This window comes from Melanerpes formicivorus, unplaced genomic scaffold, assembly GCF_026170545.1.
Source record: "Melanerpes formicivorus ecotype bairdi unplaced genomic scaffold, bMelFor1.0.p_v2 SCAF_2050, whole genome shotgun sequence".
Taxonomy (NCBI): Eukaryota; Metazoa; Chordata; class Aves; order Piciformes; family Picidae; genus Melanerpes; species Melanerpes formicivorus.
The window spans coordinates 26,893-37,933 of record NW_027144401.1 but is presented as its reverse complement, the minus strand read 5'-3'; the positions used below and the strand labels follow the sequence as shown (position 1 = coordinate 37,933).

Below are 11,041 nucleotides of genomic sequence, written 5' to 3'. Positions count from 1 at the left end.
CTCCATGGGAACTGGGAGCAGCTGGGGTGGCCTCTAGCAGGCCTGCAGCCAGCAGGCAGTGGAGTATTGATCAGCCTTAGGGGTTTGGACTCTCAGATCTGCTTGGGTTGGAGAGGACCTCTAAGGCCATCAAACCAACACCACCATGGCCTTAGGCCACGGCCCAGCCACTGAGAGATGCCGTGAGGGTGGGGGAGACACTGGGATGGGCTGCCCAAGAGGATGCCTCCCCCCTGGGGGTGCTCAAGGCCAGGCTGGATGAAGCCTTGAGCGAGCTTGGGGCTGCTGGGAGGTGTCCATGGTGGAGCAGATGACCTCTAAGGATCCCTCCCAACCCATTCCACTCTATGGGCTTCAGTTCACTGAGCTTGATTTCCCTCCACCACAGCCTGGGGATGGGAGCCCCCTCCCCAGAGCAAGACCCTCAAAGGCAGCCCCAAGCTGCCAGCCTGTGGCTCCTGTGGGCATTGCCCTCCTGGCTTGCTCTCCACCTCACCCAGCTGTGACCACCTGAGAGCTTTGCTGCCTGCTGCATGCAGCCCATGGAGCTCAACCTCCTCCCACCCTCAGGTGGACAGAGAGGGCTCTGAAGATAGATTTTCCTCCCCTCATGGGCAGCCCAGGTGGCTGAGGCAGGCTGAGGAGCATTTGAACCAGGCTGGATCCCACCCTGGGCTGCAGCTGAGCTCTGCTGTGTCGGCTATGACCACCTGAGAGCTTTGCTGCTTGCTGCATGCAGCCCATGGAGCTCAACCTTCTCCCACGCTCAGGTGGACAGAGAGGGCTCTGAAGAAGCCTTTATCCCTCCTCAGGTGGCTGAGTCAGGCTGAGGAGCATTGAACCAGGCTGGATCCCACCCTGGGCTGCAGCTGAGCTCTGCTGTGTCGGCTATGACCACCTGAGAGCTTTGCTGCCTGCTGCATGCAGCCCATGGAGCTCAACCTTCTCCACGCTCAGGTGGACAGAGAGGGCTCTGAAGAAGCCTTTATCCCTCCTCAGGTGGCTGAGTCAGGCTGAGGAGCATTGAACCAGGCTGGATCCCACCCTGGGCTGCAGCTGAGCTCTGCTGAGTCAGCACTTTCCTTTTTTTGGGTGGTTTTGTTCCCCCCTGGGGCTCCTTTTCCACCTGAAACTTGCCCTTTTCTTGGCTAAAGACTGCCTGGGAGTCCCTCCTCAAGCATGGTCATGAGGCAGCTCCTCCTGGCACCCAGGCAGGAGAAACTCATCTCTTCCCCTCTCACCCTCAGCCCAGGGTGGAGGCTCTGTGGTCTTCACTCACCTGGAAGGAATTTCAGAGGGTAATTAACCAAAGGCAGAGCTGAGAGCAGCCAGGAGCTGTAGCTACAGGTTTTGGGGTATGGGATGATGGCAAAGGCAGAGGGGAGGGGTGGGGTGGGGAGGGGGGTCCCCACCCTGCTGCGGGGATGAGACAAAGGTTTCCATGCAGGCTCCTGGGGGAGTGGCTCCTGGGCAGCTCCGGGCGTGGGAGGGCTCCGCGGCAGAGAGCTTGCGGCCGTAGGAGCTGCAGCCCCCTGCGCCGGGGCACTGAGCCTCTGCTTGCTCACTCCTGGAGCCTCTGCTCGCTCCCGGAGCCTCTGCTTGCTCCAGAGCCTCTGCTTGCTCCCAGAGCCTCTGCTTGCTCCCAGAGCCTCTGCTCGCTCCCAGAGCCTCTGCTCACTCCTGGAGCCTCTGCTCGCTCCCAGAGCCTCTGCTCGCTCCCGGAGCCTCTGCTCCGCTCCCAGAGCCTGCTGCTCACATCCTGGAGCCTCTGCTCGCTCCCAGAGCCTCTGCTCGCCTCCCGGAGCCTCTGCTTGCTCCCAGAGCCTCTGCTCGCTCCCAGAGCCTCTGCTCACTCCTGGAGCCTCTGCTCGCTCCCAGAGCCTCTGCTCACTCCTGGAGCCTCTGCTCGCTTCCCAGAGCCTCTGCTCGCTCCCGGAGCCTCTGCTCGCTCCCAGAGCCTCTGCTTGCTCCCGGAGCCTCTGCTCGCTCCTGGAGCCTCTGCTCGCTCGCTCCCAGAGCCCTCTGCTCGCTCCTGGAGCCTCTGCTTGCTCCTGGAGCCTCTGCTCGCTCGCTCCCCGGAGCCTCTGCTCGCTCCTGGAGCCTCTGCTCGCTCACTCCCGGAGCCTCTGCTTGCTCACTCCCCCGGAGCCTCTGCTTGCTCCCAGAGCCTCTGCTCACTCCTGGAGCTTCTGCTCACTCGCTCCTGGAACCTCTGCTTGCTCCTGCTGCTCACTCCCGGAGCCTCTGCTTGCTCACTCCCGGAGCCTCTGCTTGCTCCCAGAGCCTCTGCTCACTCCTGGAGCTTCTGCTCACCTCGCTCCTGGAACCTCTGCTTGCTCCTGCTGCTCACTCCCGGAGCCTCTGCTTGCTCACTCCAGGAGCCTCTGCTTGCTCCCAGAGCCTCTGCTCACTCCTGGAGCCTCTGCTTGCTCCTGGACCCTCTGCTCATTCCTGCTGCTCACTCCTGGAGCCTCTGCTCACTCCTGGAGCCTCTGCTCACTCCTGGAGCCTCTGCTCGTTCCTGCTGCTTGCTCCTGGAGCCTCTGCTCGCTCCAGGAGCCACTGCTCACTCTGGCTGCTCCTCCTCAGCAAATAAAACAGAGCCCTGAGCGGGGAGGACCCCACTGCGTGGCAGCCCCCAGGAGATAGCTGAGGCCTTTTGCCAGGCTGAGCAGGCTCCAAAGTCCCCCTTCTTCCTCTTCTTTCTCCCCCCTTTTCCCTTCCCCTCTTTCCCCCGCTTCCCTCCCCTCCTTTCCCCTTCCCTCCCCTCTTTCCCCTTCCTTCCCCCTCTTTCCCCCCTTCCTTCCCCTCTTCCTCTTCCCCCTTCCTTCCCCCTCCTTTCCCCCCTTCCTTCCCCTCTCTTTCCCCCTTCCTTCCCCTCTTTCCCCCCTTCCTTCCCCTCTCTTTCCCCCCTTCCTTCCTCCCAGGCAGAGCAGAGGGGGCAGGCAGGCAGGCAGCAGTGGCTGCAAATCCTCCCCAACAGGCAGGAGATCCTTCACACCTTGCTGTAAAGCTGGGTGCAAAGTCTTGGCTGAGTCTGGCTCTGACATCATCACTCTGACAGCACAGCAATGACTCTCCTGGGGAGAGCAGGAAAAGTGAAGCCTGAGCCTGCAGGGGATGAGGAAAGTGAATCCTGAGTGTCTCAGGGCAGCAGGGGATGACCAAAGTGAGTCCCTGAGTGTCTCAGGGCAGCAGAGGATGGCCAAAGTGAGTCCTGAGTGTCTCAGGGCAGCAGGGGATGACCAAAGTGAGTCCTGAGTGTCTCAGGGCAGCAGGGGATGACCAAAGTGAATCCTGAGTGTCTCAGGGCAAGCAGGGCATGACCAAAGGTGAATCCTGAGTGTCTCAGGGCAGCAGGGGATGACCAAAGTGAGTCCTGAGTGTCTCAGGGCACCAGAGGCAACCCCAAGGCCATCACTGAGACTTTTCAACCATGGTTTGTGTGCCCAGCCAGTGCTCAGAGGAAGCCTCCAGCAGCTTTTCACTACCTCCTCTCCAGTGGTCAGCCCCTGGCCCAGGATGCCCAGGGGAGGTGGTGGAGGAGTCCCCATCCCTGGAAGGGTTCCAGCCCCACCTGGGGCTGTGGTTTGGTGGCCCTGGTGGGCTTGGGCTGCTGCTTGGTCTGGATGAGATTGGAGGTCTTCTCGCAAGCCCTGGTGGGCTTGGGCTGCTGCTTGGTCTGGATGAGATTGGAGGTCTTCTCGCAAGCCCAACTCTTCCCTGCTTCAGTGACCTCCCTGCACCTCTGCTCCCCTCCATCCCCAGCCTCAGTATCCTGGTGCTGGACTCCACTACCCAGGAGAGGTTGCTGGGTGTGGAAGGGTGTGGTGGGTGGAAGGAGCAGGGCACTGCTAGGTGCACAGGAGCAGAGCACTGCTAGGTGCACAGGAGCAGAGCAGCGCTGGGTGTACAGGAGAAGAGCAGCGCTGGGTGCACAGGAGCAGAGCACTGCTGGGTGCACAGGAGCAGAGCAGCGCTGGGTGTACAGGAGCAGGGCACCGCTGGGTGTACAGGAGCAGAGCACCGCTGGTGTACAGGAGCAGGGCACCGCTGGGTGTACAGGAGCAGGGCACCGCTGGATGCACAGGAGCAGAGCAGCGCTGGGTGCACAGGAGAGCAGCGCTGGGTGCACAGGAGCAGAGCAGCGCTGGGTGCACAGGAGCAGAGCACTGCTGGGTGCACAGGAGCAGAGCAGCGCTGGATGCACAGGAGCAGAGCAGCGCTGGGTGCACAGGAGCAGAGCACCTCTGGGTGCACAGGAGCAGAGCACCGCTGGGTGTACAGGAGCAGGGCACCGCTGGGTGCACAGGAGCAGAGCAGCGCTGGGTGCACAGGAGCAGAGCACCTCTGGGTGCGCAGGAGCAGAGCAGCGCTGGGTGCACAGGAGCAGAGCAGCGCTGGGTGCACAGGAGCAGAGCAGCGCTGGGTGCACAGGAGCAGAGCACTGCTGGGTGCACAGGAGCAGGGCACTGCTGGGTGCACAGGAGCAGAGCACAGCTGGGTGCACAGGAGCAGAGCAGCGCTGGGTGCACAGGAGCAGGGAACTGCTGGGTGCACAGGAGCAGAGCAGTGCTGGGTGCACAGGAGCAGGGCACCGCTGGGTGCACAGGAGCAGAGCAGCGCTGTGTGCACAGGAGCAGAGCAGCGCTGGGTGCACAGGAGAGCAGCGCTGGGTGCACAGGAGCAGAGCACTGCTGGGTGCACAGGAGCAGAGCAGCGCTGGATGCACAGGAGCAGAGCAGCGCTGGGTGCACAGGAGCAGAGCACCTCTGGGTGCACAGGAGCAGAGCACCGCTGGGTGTACAGGAGCAGGGCACCGCTGGGTGCACAGGAGCAGAGCAGCGCTGGGTGCACAGGAGCAGAGCACCTCTGGGTGCGCAGGAGCAGAGCAGCGCTGGGTGCACAGGAGCAGAGCAGCGCTGGGTGCACAGGAGCAGAGCACCTCTGGGTGCGCAGGAGCAGAGCAGCGCTGGGTGCACAGGAGCAGAGCAGTGCTGGGTGCACAGGAGCAGAGCAGCGCTGGGTGCACAGGAGCAGAGCAGTGCTGGGTGCACAGGAGCAGAGCAGCGCTGGGTGCACAGGAGCAGAGCACTGCTGGGTGCACAGGAGCAGGGCACTGCTGGGTGCACAGGAGCAGAGCACAGCTGGGTGCACAGGAGCAGAGCAGCGCTGGGTGCACAGGAGCAGAGCACTGCTGGGTGCACAGGAGCAGAGTACAGCTGGGTGCACAGGAGCAGAGCACAGCTGGGTGCACAGGAGCAGAGCACAGCTGGGTGCACAGGAGCAGGGCACTGCTGGGTGCACAGGAGCAGAGCACTGCTGGGTGCACAGAAGCAGAGCAGCGCTGGGTGCATAGGAGCAGAGCACCGCTGGGTGCACAGAAGCAGAGCAGCGCTGGGTGCATAGGAGCAGAGCACTGCTGGGTGCACAGGAGCAGAGCAGCGCTGGGTGCACAGGAGCAGAGCACCGCTGGGTGCACAGGAGCAGAGCACTGCTGGGTGAACAGGAGCAGGGCACCGCTGGATGCACAGGAGCAGAGCAGCGCTGGGTGCACAGGAGCAGGGCACCGCTGGGTGCACAGGAGCAGAGCACCGCTGGGTGCACAGGAGCAGAGCACTGCTGGGTGCACAGGAGCAGAGCACTGCTGGGTGCACAGGGGCAGAGCACCGCTGGGTGCACAGGGGCAGAGCAGCGCTGGGTGCACAGGAGCAGAGCACTGCTGGGTGCACAGAAGCAGAGCAGCGCTGGGTGCATAGGAGCAGAGCACCGCTGGGTGCACAGAAGCAGAGCAGCGCTGGGTGCATAGGAGCAGAGCACTGCTGGGTGCACAGAAGCAGAGCAGCGCTGGGTGCATAGGAGCAGAGCACTGCTGGGTGCACAGGAGCAGAGCAGCGCTGGGTGCACAGGAGCAGGGCACCACTGTGTGCACAGGAGCAGAGCACTGCTGGGCTCAGCCCAGGCTGCTTCACCTGTGCTGCCCTAAGCTCAGCTTCATTAGCAGCACAGAAGAAGCCAAGGCTGTAATTTAGCTTAATTGCCCTCAATGAAAGCCTTTGGGGTTAAACCTGGGCTGCTAACCTACATTCAAACCCTACTCATTTGATGCTAATTGGCTTCTTCATCCCAAGCTCATCAAGTCCTGCAGGTCCCCCTCAGCTTTATGCCACAGGCTTGGGGGGAGGGAAGGGGAAAGGGGGGGGGGGGGGGGGGGGAGGGGGGAGGGGGACCACCCAAACCCCCACATCCCTCTGCTGCAGGGGTGGGCACCACAGAGAGGCCTCCCTGGGCAGCAGGCAGGGGGCCAGGGATGCCCTTTCCTGGAGGGCTGAGCTGGGCTGAGCTCCTCAGCAGCTTTCCCATAGGTGTTGCCCCGTGCTGGGTGTTGCAGCTCCTTTGAGCTTGTTCCCAGCAGTATCTGGGGGCCAGGCAGCTCCAAGCAGCAGCAGCAGCAGCTGGCTTTGAAGTGTAGGTGTGACCTGCTTGCTCCAGATGATTGCTTTCTGGGCCAGCACAGAGGCCCTGCTGCAGCCCAGGCTCCTGAGCACAGCTTTGCCTTCGGTGCTGCTCTTGGTGCCAGCTGCTTGGAGGCACAGCAGGGAGCTCTCCTCTCCCCCTCCTGCCCTCCTTGCCTCTTGGAAGAGCCTCTGGGCCGAGCCTGAGCGTTGGCTGAGAGCTCCTCCTGCCCATCCTGCCTTAGAAACCTCCAAGTCCCACATCTAGGCCTGGTTTAAGCCTGGCTCTAAGCCCTGGGCAGGGTTGCAGGGGTTGTGCTCTGCACCAACCTCCACCTGGGGAGAGGTTGCCACCACTGAAGGTTATCACAGCAGCTTGGGGGCATCTCCCTCTGCCTCATGACCTCAGGGAAATGGCTTTCCCCCCCCCTCCAGCAGGGGAAGAACCCCAAAGGCTGGCAGCAGAGCTGCTGGGAGCTCCCATTCCTGGGGAGCAGCTCTCTCTGCCTGCAGGGCTGCTCCATGGCCCTCCTCGGCTCCATCCTGCTCCCAGCAGCTGCTCCTGCCTGGAGCTGCCTTGCAAAGGGCCACAGCACCTGGGGGAGGTCTCAGTTCTCCCCCAGCAAAGCAGAGTGGATCCTCACAAGGCTGCTCTCCAGGCCTGGGAGGTGAGCAAGGAGCACTCCTGGCTCCTGGAAGCTGTCAGGGTGCAGTGAGGCTGGGGAGGGCCTCGAGTTTATTCACCACCCACATGAGCCTGGAGGTCCTCACTCTGCTGCCCCATGGCACTTGGCTCCACCAGGAGGTCCTCACTGCTGCCCCATGGCACTTGGCTCCGCCAGGAGGTCCTCACTCTGCTGCCCCATGGCACTTGGCTCTACCAGGAGATCCTCACTGATGCCCCATGGCACTTGGCTCCACCAGGAGTTCCTCACTGCTGCCCCATGGCACTTGGCTCCACCAGGAGTTCCTCACTGCTGTCCCCTGGCACTTGGCTCCACCAGGAGGTCCTCACTGCTGCCCTGTGGCACTTGGCACCACCAGGAGGTCCTCACTGCTGTCCCCTGGCACTTGGCACCACCAGGAGGTCCTCACTCCTAATCCATGGCATGGTTCAGGTTGGAAGGGAGCTCAGAGCTCAGCCAGCTCCAAGCCCCTGCCCTGCCCAGGGACACCTCCCACCAGCCCAGGCTGCTCAGGGCCTCATCCAGCCTGGCCCTCAGCACCTCCAGGGATGGAGCAGCCACAGCCTCCCTGGGCAGCCTGGGCCAGGCTCTCCCCAGCCTCACTTCCTCCTCTCCACTCTCAATCTCTCCTCTCCCAGCCCCAATCCATCTCCCCTCATCCTGCCCCTCCCAGCCCTTGTCCCAGCTCCCTCCCCAGCGCTCCTGGAGCCTCTTCAGCTGCTGGCAGCTGCTCTGAGCTCTCCCTGGAGAGCTGTGGCACCAGAGCAGGGGAAGCTGCAGAGCTGCCCAGGGGCTGTGGGGATGAGACAAGGGCTTGGTAGGAGGGCTCAGGGGCAGGAGGGCTCAGGGGCAGGTTTCAGGCAGGGTTCAGCCTTGGAGGTGGTATCCAGGGGTGAGAATCAGAGAATGGTTGAGGCTGGAAGAGACCTTTGAGACCACCCAGCCCAAGCCCCCAGCTGCTGCTGTGGTCCATGGCACAGCTGCTGCTCAAAGCAGCCAACAAACCCACCCAGACCTGGGGCTGGGGTTCCCAGGGCTTCAAAGCAAACCAAAAAGACCTCAAAAGAGGAGGAACTGGAGGTCAGCAGCCCTGGCCTGGGCTGGGAGGTCCTGCCTGGGAGAAAAGCTCCTGCTGGGCAGCCTCCAGCCCCTGCAGACACAGTCAGCTGCTTGAGAAGTGGTGAAGCTCTCCCCTGAAGGGAGCTCAACCCTTCCACCCCTCTCAAACCCTTCCACCCCTCTCACCCCTTCCACCCCTCTCAACCCCTTCCACCCCTCCCAACTCTTCCACCCCTCTCACCCCTTCCACCCCTCTCACCCCTTCCACCCCTCTCAAACCCTTCCATCCCTCTCACCCCTTCCACTCCTCCCAACCCTTTCACCCCTCTCACCCCTTCCACCCCTCTCACCCCTTCCACCCCTCTCAACCCCTTCCACCCCTCCCAACTCTTCCATCCCTCTCACCCCTTCCACCCCTCTCACCCCTTCCACCCCTCTCACCCCTTCCACCCCTCTCAAACCCTTCCATCCCTCTCACCCCTTCCACTCCTCCCAACCCTTTCACCCCTCTCACCCCTTCCACCCCTCTCACCCCTTCCACCCCTCTCAAACCCTTCCATCCCTCTCACCCCTTCCACTCCTCCCAACCCTTTCACCCCTCTCACCCCTTCCACCCCTCTCACCCCTTCCACCCCTCTCAAACCCTTCCACCCCTCCCAACCTTTCCACCCCTCTCATCCCTTCCATCCCTCTCACCCCTTCCACCCCTCTCACCTCCTCCACCCCTCTCACCCCTTCCACCCCTCTCAAACCCTTCCATCCCTCTCACCCCTTCCACCCCTCTCAAACCCTTCCACCCCTCTCACCCCTTCCACCCCTCTCACCCCTTCCTCCCCTCTCAAACCCTTCCATCCCTCTCACCCCTTCCACCTCCCTCACCCCTTCCACCCCTCTCAAACCCTTCCACCCCTCTCACCCCTTCCACCTCCCTCACCCCTTCCACCCCTCTCAAACCCTTCCACCCCTCTCACCCCTTCCACCCCTCTCACCCCTTCCACCTCCCTCACCCCTTCCACCCCTCTCACCCCTTCCACCTCCCTCACCCCTTCCACCTCCCTCACCCCTTCCACCCCTCTCAAACCCTTCCACCCCTCTCACCCCCTCCACCCCTCCCAACCCTTCCACCCCTCTTACCCCTTCCACCCCTCAACCCTTCCACCCCTCTCAACCCCTTCCCCTGGTGCCAAAGGGCTGCCCCAGGGCCAGCATTGCCTTGCCCCTTCCACCCCTCTCACCCCTTCACCCCTCTCACCCCTTCACCCCTCTCACCCCTTCACCCCTCTCACCCCCTCCACCCCTCCCAACCCTTCCACCCCTCCCAACCCTTCCACCCCTCTCACCCCCTCCACCCCTCTCACCCCCCTCCACCCCTCTTACCCCCTCCACCCCTCTTACCCCTTCCACCCCTCTCACCCCTTCCCCCCCTCTCAACCCCTCCTGGGTGCCCAAGGGCTGCCCCAGGGCCCGCATCACCTTGCCTCTTCCCACAGGCTGGAGGGAAGACCCCTGGGTGGGAGCCCAGCCCCACCCCAGCCCCACCCCAGGACCCTCAGGGCCTTGCAGTCCTTGCAGAGCATCAGCCTGGACCTCTCTCCTGGCTCTGGGTCCCCCCCTGCTGGAGGCAGCCTCTGGGCTTGCGCGGAGCTGGCAGAGCCCTGCTCAGCCTGCTGGCTGTGTGAGGTCCTGCTGGCAGTCAGGAGCTCGGAGGAGCTTCCCTCTGCTCCCCTCACACTGCCCAGGAGCTGCTGGCTCCTGCCAGGCAGGGCTGATGTCCTCTCCCCACTCCCTCCCCGCCTGGGTGCAGCCCTGGTTGGAGCTCCCAGGGGCTGAGGAAGGGGCTGGGGGACACCTGCAGGCCCTACCTCATCTGCTCCCCACCCTGAGCCCTTTCCTCACCCTTGCCTCAAGCTCCAGCTCCTGCCTGTGGGGCTCTGTTCCTACCTCCCTGTCGCTGCTGCCAAGGTTCCTGCCTGGTCCTGCAGCCTGGCAGGGAGCAAGAGCCCAGGGATGGCCAAGGAGCCACAGGAGGGAGCTTGGGAACAGGGAGCCTGGCTGGAACCTTCCATCCCTCAGGGCTGTGAGACCTTCCCAGGGGGCTGGGTGGGAGCTAAGGGGGGGGAAGGCTGCTGTAGGCACCTTGGAAGACCTTCTGGTGGCCTCCCAGGGGCTGCAGGGGGCTGCAGGGAAGCTGGGGAGGGACTTTGGAGGCTGTCAGGGAGGGACAGGACTGGGGGGATGGAGCAGAACTGGAAGTGGGGAGACTCAGCTTGGCTGTGAGGAGGAAGCTGTTGCCCAGGAGGGTGCTGAGAGCCTGTCCCAGGCTGCCCAGGGAGGGGGTGGAAGCCTCCTCCTCATGCCTGGAGGTGCTGAAGGCCAGGCTGGAGGTGGCTGTGAGCAACCTGCTGTGGTGTGAGGGCTCCCTGCCCATGGCAGGGGTTGGAGCTGGGCTCCTCTGCCAGGAGATTTGTTGTTCCATCATGGATCCCAGCTCAGCCTCTGGGAATCACCTTCCCTCCCCACTCCCCTGAGCTTCCTCACTGTGCTGAATGAGCAGAAAGGGCAGAGAGTGCTGGCACCAGAGAATGGCTCCATGTGGAGAAGCTCTCTGAGGTCATCCAGGCCAACCTCAACCCAACCCCTCCATGGCCACCAAACCCTGGCCACCGGTGCCATGGCCACAGGGGTCTGGGAGCCCTCTAGGCATGGGGACTCCACCAGCACCTCCCTGGGCAGCCTGGGCCAGGCCCTGACCACTCTGCAGGACAGAAATTGTTCCTCAGGGCCGAGCTGAGCCTGCCCTGGGGCAGCCTGAGGCCATCTCCTCTTGTCCTGACCCTTGGC

The 11,041-nt window shown here is 63.3% G+C and overlaps 1 protein-coding gene across 1 annotated transcript; it reads right to left on the bottom strand.

The window, feature by feature from the left end:
* Positions 1 to 8,424: 8,424 nt before the first annotated feature.
* Positions 8,425 to 9,670, bottom strand: LOC137461401 (inner ear-specific collagen-like; the record flags this gene model as incomplete). Its single annotated transcript, XM_068171145.1, has 3 exons — positions 9,596 to 9,670; positions 8,770 to 8,844; positions 8,425 to 8,571 (listed from the first exon to the last, which is right to left on the bottom strand). Coding segments are annotated over exons 1-3 (297 nt in total), but the record flags the coding sequence as incomplete, so codon positions are not given.
* Between the last annotated feature and the right edge of the window lie 1,371 nt (positions 9,671 to 11,041).